This window comes from Olea europaea, chromosome 10 (genome assembly GCF_002742605.1).
Source record: "Olea europaea var. sylvestris chromosome 10, O_europaea_v1, whole genome shotgun sequence".
Lineage (NCBI taxonomy): Eukaryota > Viridiplantae > Streptophyta > Magnoliopsida > Lamiales > Oleaceae > Olea > Olea europaea.
In genome coordinates, this window is record NC_036246.1 from 41514903 (window position 1) to 41524561 (window position 9659).

General features: G+C 34.1%; 1 protein-coding gene across 1 annotated transcript; it reads right to left on the reverse strand.

Annotated features, from left to right (window-relative positions):
* Window positions 1-1961: 1961 nt before the first annotated feature.
* Window positions 1962-7183, reverse strand: LOC111400681. The gene is made up of 5 exons (XM_023028074.1): window positions 6621-7183; window positions 5972-6097; window positions 3975-4002; window positions 2561-2608; window positions 1962-2156 (listed from the first exon to the last, which is right to left on the reverse strand). Exons 1-5 carry the CDS (start codon window positions 7181-7183, stop codon window positions 1962-1964), a joined length of 960 nt encoding a protein of 319 aa, XP_022883842.1.
* Window positions 7184-9659: the final 2476 nt, after the last annotated feature.

Consider the following 9659-nt stretch of genomic DNA (forward strand, 5'->3'; position numbering starts at 1 on the left):
ATTGAATTAAATATTTTTTTTTAATTCCTAGATAATTTCGATTTTACATTCCAACAATGTCATCAGGAAGCTAGAAGCACATCATTACCATGCAGAATGGGAAACTAAAAAAAAAATCTGAAATAGTTCATAAGAGGACATGCATTCATCGGGAAGATAATCTTTTGGATGATACGAGGTGATGTAGAATATAAATTAGGAAAGAAACCTCGGCACCTGAAGTTTGACTGCCTCAATGCTTATTTGGAAGATAATCTAACTAAATACATTGTTGAACGAAGAGAAAACGTGAAAGAGAGTATTGAAGATGCCTCGAAAAAATATAATTTCACATCAAAATCCAATTTCCATCAAGAAATCTGTCATAAGCTGAAAACCTTTGGGCTTCCTAGAATAAGGCCATCCTTGGAAGTTTTCTAGTGTTACAGAAGATATTAGCTTGCCAATAGGGGCGAATCCAGAATATTGAGTCAGCACGGACGATCGTTGACTATCGATTGTGGAATAGTGATTTGATAAAGAATGTGTAGTTAAAAAATAAGGAAAAAATTTGAATTTGCGTGCAATATTATTTTATTAAATAATGTTTGATCGAAAAGAAGGGAATGAAAAATGTATTATGAACTAAATGAGAATCAAACTTTAAATAAAATAATTATTTGGTTGAAGTTGAACATATAATTTCGTTATAAGAATAAATCGCCCTCACCAAATTACATTATTGCTTTGTATAATTCAAAGGAAAAGCACGGTGTTAGAAATTTTACAATTGAACCGCTAAAATCTAACATATATTATTTTTTTTAAAATTTAGTATCAAAACTTAGCAAGTGTCATAATGGTTAAGCCGTTAATGTGTTTTCGAAAAGCTCACAGGTTTGATTCCCCACTCCTTACCTTATTTCAATGTTTTATGGTAAAAATCTTATAACTAAAAATGTTATAAGGTATATTGGTGGACAAAAGTTTTGAACTTGGGACGCCTAAGAAACAAATGCAAACGCTAGCCAACTTGGCTAGAAGGAGTGGTTGAAATGAAAATGAAGTACTAGTAATATATCCTAAATATTTGTCTATTCTTGGCCCAAAAAAGGGGCTCCAGGCGAATCTAGCACGCGCTGTCGCCGAGGCTCGCTGGGTGCTGAATCCGCCAGTGCTTGCCAACCAGCATAGATGAGATTGCTTTGAGAAGTACTTGGGCCAGCTTACCCAAATATCTCTTGCAATTGGCTTTCTACACATACTCAGAATTCCTTATGGATCTTGAGAAGCATAAGGAACCTTTAGAGTTCCCAGATATTCCCGATAGACTTCAAGTGCTGCCCTTTCCTCTCTAAAAGCCATCACGCCGCAGTAATAAATGGTCTGATAAAGTTCAACCTTCTAATGCTCTTGTAGGTCCAATTCTTCCCATCATCTTTTGATTGTACATGGATCTCCAAAGAGAAACTTGACCTAGATTTATTGGAGCTCTATTGGAGTCAGTAGGATCTTCTTTAGTCCAGATCGTCTCCCATCCACTCAAGAGGAGTTGGCGAGGACACCAGATTTAAACCTTTATTGACACATTTTTACAGACGTCGGAAGAAGTTTGCCCAACCATTCAACTTATGGTTGGGAGATTGACTGTGGCCTCTTGTGATATCCTCAACATAATCGAGTTTTTTCTTTATCCTGGGAGAGTTGATGAGAACATCCATTTTATTTATTTCCTAGTTGGACTTTTATTTATGTTTTGGGCTCTTATTTATATAATTGGGCTTGTATAAGGCATTTGGCCCAAGGTTATATATATATATATATATATATATATATATATATATATATATATATATATATATATATATATATATATATATATATATATATATATATATATATATATATATATATATATATATATATATATATATATATATATATATATATATATATATATATATAACCTTGGGCCAAATGCCTTATACAAGCCCAATTATATAAATAAGAGCCCAAAACATAAATAAAAGTCCAACTAGGAAATAAATAAAATGGATGTTCTCATCAACTCTCCTAGGATAAGAAAAAAACTCGATTATGTTGAGGAACATATCACAAGAGGCCGCAGTCAATCTCCCAACCATAAGTTGAATGGTTGGGCAAACTTCTTCCAACGTCTGTAAAAATTGTCAGTAAATATTTAAAACAAGTGATGAATGAATAAATTTTTGGTGGCTTGTGACAAAATTCGTCTCTTTTCTAGTTTCTTCTATTTCTTCTACAGTTCTACTGATTTTTCCGTTGGAATAATTCCAAATGTGGACTTCACATGCGATTGTAAATTTTATTTGTTAGATGTATGGTTCATAATGATATTTGTGATTGGGCCAAAATTTATTAAGTAATCAATTGAGTCTTTTACACTTTATGAGTTATATTTAATATGATTTGGTAATTTTAAATATGTGAACCGAAATATATGTAAATCCTAATTAGAGTTTCAGTCGTAATGGGATGACCCAAGAATTTCTTATGTAAAGGCTATTTCCCCTTTCCTCTCCATATTTTTTTATTAGCTTGCCTCATTGATGACTAATACTTTGTGATGAGTAAGGAGTGGAAGATCTAACTGCAATTATTCATATTTATGATGGCTTCCGTATATATGAATTCGAACTATCAATTTATAATTATTTGATTCTTGATTACAATTAAATTTAGCATCTTCTTCCTTCACAGTTTTTCCTTTAATATCATATTCTCTATGGATTTGTTTCATTTTCAATTAATTGTTCTAGTTGATTCTACAGCACTTGCTGTTTCAGATTCTGACACCAAGATTCAGGCTAATGATTTTGTAAACTGTTGGCATTCTCAGAGAAATCCTCTGATGTGGATGTGTGTTGTAAAATTTTGTTTCGCAAATGTACGACCCATAACAAGTAATAGTGGACCTAAGAGTCCGAATTGTCGATCCCACAAAGACTATTTTCTAGCACTTAATTTTCTTTAACTAGTATTTGACTAAAACAAATTAAAGGTTGTAAAATCTAGATTTTAATCTAAATTCTATAAAATAAATGAATGTTCACATGATTGGTTGGAGAATCAATTAATGAATGGATGTTAGGGCAGAATAACTTCATCAATTGATCACCTTTACATCTCAAATTAAAACTTAATTCTAATGTAGTGCTAGGTCGAATTCTCCTATTGTATCCAATTTACCCCTATCGAGTTCTCATTGAGCCTATTCAACTAATTAAATTTCATATCTCTATGCAAACTCAACTTAGTTAAACGAGTTCTATGTCTTACGAATTCAATTATGACCACAATAAATAGTATAGGTATCTCTACTCGTTATACCAATGTACTGAATTTTACTACATGGTCTAAATCCTAAACTCATATCTCTATTAGTAAAAAATTCACAAAAACCATCAAATTATTGATCAGATAATTTAATGCATTCAACTCATAGCAAAATCAACACATGGAAGAATTAAAAACTGAAAGTCGTAATAAGAGAATGTAAAAGATCCCAATTGATTACATTATTCCCCCTAACAATGAATTTAGCTACTCATAATACAAGAAGAAAAGTAGGAATTTGTCTTAGAATACATCACCGAGTTTGTAATAAAGATGTAGAAGAAAAAGTAGAATTATTGCACCAAGATCTCCTTCCTTTTCCAATGAATGTTTCTAATCTTCAATTGCTTGGTGTTAATCTTCTTGAATTTCCCTTTTTCATCTCCTTTCTTGTTGTTTTCTTTCCAATATGTCCCGTGCGTGGCTTGATCCCACATATTTTTTAGTGTGCGGCTCCCCTCTAATTTAGGTCTTCAATTGTGTATTTATAATGTCTTGGAGTTTAGGGAAAGATTTGGAGATGAGTTGGGTCGAGAAAGAATGGTAAAAACCTGAAAAATTACTCCCGCAAGGCGGCGCCTAGGTGCTGACTTTCTGTCAAAATTTTAGCATCATGGCACCTGGGCGCTGAGGACTACTTCGGTTGCACTGCACAGTTTTCAGTATTTTTATCATAATTCTTACTCCCAATATTCGATTCATGCGATTCAAGATGCGTTGGAAAGGTAACTCAAAGGGCTACAACTTTGCTTCAGATATTATTCTCCAATTCGATCGTTTGCTTTGTCAAAAAATGAGTCTCAATATGAGGCTAAAAACCCGATGCAAAACTTTTCAGTTGGAAAATGATTTATGATCATATCTTGACTAAATTTGATCCCTTTGACACCTTCCTTCATCCAATTGGGTTCTAGAACTCTCGGATCTTCATTTCAAGTTTCGACACAACTTTTGATTAATTGCATTTTAATCCTCGAACTTTGGATCTCTTACATTTTGGTCATTTCATCCAATTTCGCTAACTTTTGTCTATTTCCTTCCTTTGGCCTCTTTTAGCTCTTGTTTTCTCCACTTCCATCAATCTACAAAACAACACCAAAATCACTTGTTAGGAATTCTAAAATACTCTCTAAGATAGCAAAATCATGAAATTAATAGTATAATAGAATGAGTGTAAATCACTCATCAAACACCCCCAAACTTAATCTTTTACTTGTCCTCGAGCAAACACTACAAATAAAAATAATTAATGGACACATAAGCACAACTGAGACAAATAAAATCACTTAAAATAAATTTTGCTAGATAGCTTGCCTTCATGTCTCAGGATTAAAAACATAACTTTGATTCCATGAATCACATCAAAGCTATAATGCAAAAGCTAAACTCTAACCTATTCAATGCAAAACGGGTGTGTGTGTGTGTCTGTGTGTGGAGAGTCAAGTGCAATGCTGTACAATAATAAGTTGACCCAATTCCCGACCTTAGAAGTCAAATTTCTCCTTACTTTGCTCGTGGAATTCAAACACCCCCAAACTTATTTTCTTCTATTTCCAAGGGTGTAACCTAAGGTTAAATTTTCAATACTAATTTCTTACATCACTCAAGTTTGGTTAGATTTTACTGATTGTAGTTCCACATGTCAATAAATGAGGATTCTTCTTATTTTTGACTGCTTCAACCTCTAAGAATCAACCAAGTTACTAACCCCTTATCAAAGGTCTAATCCTCTAAAACAAGTGTTCGGGGCTTAATCAAGGCATTTGATATCTTTTTTTTCTCTTTTTTATTTTTTTCACATGTATCTTTATTCTTTAATCACTTTTTGTGCGGATGTCTCTCCCTTAAACTTTCTAAATGACCCCTGTAGCGAGTTTTAGGTCGATGACTCCTAAATCAGATGACTTTAGGGCACCAGATTTTAAATCCTTACAGGCTTACTCACTCGAATCATAAAGGCTAAGAAGAGAAGATTCACAATGAGATTATTAAAGTTGTCCTCATTGGAATCTTTTTATTATTTTTTATTTTTTTATTCGGTGATTAGTGCAATGCCCCTTATTAAACACATATCCTCGAAAATTGACCTCTAACTTAAGGTTTTTACCTAATTTTCATCCTATTGGTCTCAGACAATCCACCAAAAAATTAACACACACGAAATCCACATTTATTTCCAAATTTCCCTACAACAGTGCAATCATCCAAACGTCCTAAGTTTGGTTTAAGGGTATTGTGATGTTTAATGGTTGATTGGGTTTAGTATCTAAGTTCTCTATTTTAACCTATAAACGTGAATCAACCTACTCATGCACAATGCTACAATCAACTCACGTGCAAAAATAATTTTCGTTTCCTATGAATAAGCAAAAATCTAACTCAAACACATGACTCGTCCACAATTCATAAATCAACGCATGTTCTCAATTACACATATCAATATTGGCAATGTTATCTAACACACACAAGCATGCAAAAACACGAAATGAATTTTTTTTGTCGAGAAACTCAACAATGTAAGCAAATGATGTCACTCCCCCAAATTTAACTGAAACATTGTCCTCAATGTGAAATTTAAAGGAAAAGGAGGAGAACTTCCCTGAAATGTCAGTATTGCCTATGATGTTGTGGTGTCTTGGTGTTGCGTTTGATCGACTCTTCTTCAACATTCTCCTCCAAACTTGAGATTTGTCCCATTTTCTCCATGTCCATGTTAGTTTGAGTGTTCCGCGATATCATGTTCCTGAAAAATTAAATTTGAAAAATTAAACTCATGGAACAAGGATTACTTAGCTCAAACATCTAATAACCAATTTAATTACTCCAAGAACTATGGGTAAAAGGGGTATGGGTGATGATTCTTAAATAAACTATAAATTAAACTATCCTAGAACTTTGAAAACAAAATAAATAAAATAAAATAAAAGTTTGGGTTGCCTTCTAAGAAGCGTTTCTTTTAAGTCATTACCTTGACTTGTGCCGTTGATTTATCATGGTGGCTCAAACCAAGTTATTCCATCATTGCATTTTGTGCAATTTTCATTGATGCAGCCTTTTTTGCACTTCAAATTTTGATTTGTCTATTCTTATCTCTACCAAAAAGTTCTCCAAAATTTGTTTTTTTGTTCTGACAGCTTCGTTGATCAGGTGGCTCTTCTTGATCAATTATACAACAATCATTTTTATTGAGAGGTTTCTGATATTGGATGTAAATATTGAATATCTCCTACTTGTCCTCCACGCTCAAGATTAGTTCTCCCTTCTACATGTCAATAAGGGTTCGTCCCATTGCTAAGAATGGTCGACCCAATATAATTGGAATATCTCGATCTTCTGGTATGTCTAATACAATGAAATCCACAGGAAGTATTAAATTTTCTACTTTTACGAGTACATCCTTAACTTTACCACGTGGCCTTGCGATTGTTCTATCAGCTAGTTGTAGCGTTATTGATGTTGAGTTGACTTTACCTAGTCCCAATTTCCTGTAAGCAGAATATGACATTAGATTGATATTAGCACCAGTGTCATACAATGCATTAATTGAATAGAAATTTCCAATTGAAATCGATAAAATAAAACTCCCCGGATTCTTCAATTTAGGAGGCAATTTTCTGTGGACTCTTGTACTACTTTCCTCAGTTAATGCCACAGTTTCAAACTCCGGTAGCTTTCTTTTCTTTGTCAACATCTCTTTCAAATATTTCGTATAGTGTGCATCAATGAACGGAACATTGATCTGGAGCTTCTTGAGAACATCGATGAATTTTTCATAGTTTGTGTCTTGTTTGTTTTTCTTGAGCTTTTGAGGAAAGGGAATGGGAGGCATGTAAGCTTTGTCTAGACTTGGTGCTTTGGCAGCGATGTTTCTGTACTTTCTCCATTTTCAATTGCGTTTGGTGCAGATTTTTCTACCCTTGTAGCTTTATCAATCACTTCTTGGCCATCTCTTCTTTTGGGTCTCTCTGTAGTGATCTCTGGCGATTGTACCTCGCTCTTTTTATTTATGACATGAATATTTTGCACCATCGACTTCTTTCGAAGTCTTTGGGAAAATGGAAGTGGAGGTACATATGCTTTAACTTTTACGGGGGCCCTGGGTGGATCGTTCTCCACTACTTTAATTGCCATCAATTGTTTCTTAGGATTTATCATTGTATTAACTGGCAATGTCCCTTGTAGATGTTCTGTAAGTTGTTGTGCTATCTGACCAATTTGTGTCTCCAGTTTCTTGATGGATGCCTGCTGATTTTGAAAGTTCGTGTCAATTTGCTGGAACACATTGTCCATCTTTTGCACATATTGTTGAAATATTTCCTTCAAATTTGGTCTTCTTTCTTGCTGAAAATTGTTGCCATATGAGTTCAAATTACGGGAGCTATTTTGAATAAAGTTTACTTGTTCCTCTGAAGAAGTGAGCATCATGCAGCTCTCTGTAGCGTGATTTCTTCCACAATTCTCACATGCTGAACTGGCCATCATTGCATTTGCTCCATGTGTTTACAATTTTACAAGTAACTCTACCCGTTTTGTTAAAGCTTTTATTTGTGCGTTGGTAGATGTTGTGCTGTCTAATTCACACATTCCTGCTGTCTTTGGTGGTACCACTCTTTCTTATGAGAACATTGAATGTGTGGTGGCAATTAATTCAAATAGATCCATGGTTTGTTGCACTGATTTCCCTATGATTGATCTACCAGCAGAGGCATCAACTTGAGATTTTGACAGTGGTGTAAGTCCGGTGTAGCAGTACTGCACTTGGTTTCCTTAAGTGATTCCATGGTTTGGACATTTTCTCATCAGCTCATTAAATCTATTACATGCCTTATGATAGCTTTCTCCCTCTTTCTGTTGAAAAGTTTGAACTTCCAATCTGATTTTAGTTACCCTAACCGGTGGGAAAAATTTATTACAGAACTTCCTAGTTAGTTCTTCCCATGTAATAATGCTAGCATGAGGCTTAGCATCTAACCACTTCAATGCAGCGTCTTTCAATATAAATGGGAATAGTAGTAGTTTAATAGCATCTTCATTGACCCCCAGAGCATGAAAGTTCTGACAATTTCTGAGAAATCTAGAGATATGCGTATTTGGATTCTCTTGAGGTAGCTCGTAGAATTGCAGGGTGTTGTTCATCAAGTTAATCCAATCTGGCCTGATCTGATCACCCCAAAATCTAGATACACGATACTGGAGCGCATGGGTGCTACTATAGGTGTCAGGAACATTGATACTGGCAAATCACCTTCATTTATTTCCTTTCGCTCATGTTGCTGTTCCGGTGGTGCTACTCTTGCGGCCATTTGTCCAATCGACTGAATAGGGATATGGATTTGTTGATTGTCAGTCATTTGACGTTGCTGTTTTTTGTTTGTGTTCTTTGCGTTTTCGTTTGAAGGTACGTTCTATCTCTGAATCAAACAGTTCAAGGTCGTCGCCCTTGGGCACGAAGCATACAACGAACACAATTTTCTATAAATAAAAGAAAAATAAACAAATCAAATAACAGTCAAAATAAAAATTAATTGAGACTAGAAGAAATAGTTCTCGGCAACGGCGCCAAAAACTTGTTATAAAATTTTGTTTCGCAAGTGTACGATCCGTAACAAGTAATAGTAGACCTAAGAGTCCGGATCGTCGATCCCACAAAGACTATTTTCTAGCACTTCATTCAATTTTTCATTAACTACTATTTGACTAAAACAAATTAAAGTTTGTAAAATCTGGGTTTTAATCTAAATTCTAGAAAATAAATGAATATTCACACGATTGGTTGGAGAATCAAATAATGAATGGATGTTAGGGTAGAATAACTTCACCAATTGATCAACTTTACATCTCAAATTAAAACTCAATTATAATGTAGTGCTCGGTCGAATTCTCCTATTGTATTCAATTTACCCCTCTCGAGTTCTCATTGAGCCTATTCAACTAATTAAATTTCATATCTCTATGTAAACTCAACTTAGTTAAACAAGTTCTATGTCTTAGGAATTCAACTATGATCACAATAAATGGTATAGGTATCTTTACTCGTTATACCAATGTACTGAATTTTACTACACGGTCTACTCCTAAACTCATATCTCTATTTGTAAAAAATTCACAAAAACCATCAAATTATTGATCAGATAATTTAATGCATTCAACTCATAGCAAAATCAACACATGGAAGAATTAAAAATCGAAAGTCTTAAATAAGAGCATGTAAAAGATCCTAATTGGTTACATTATTCTCCCTAACAATGAATTTAGCTACTCATAATACAAGAAGAAAGTAGGAATTTGTCTTAGAATACATCACC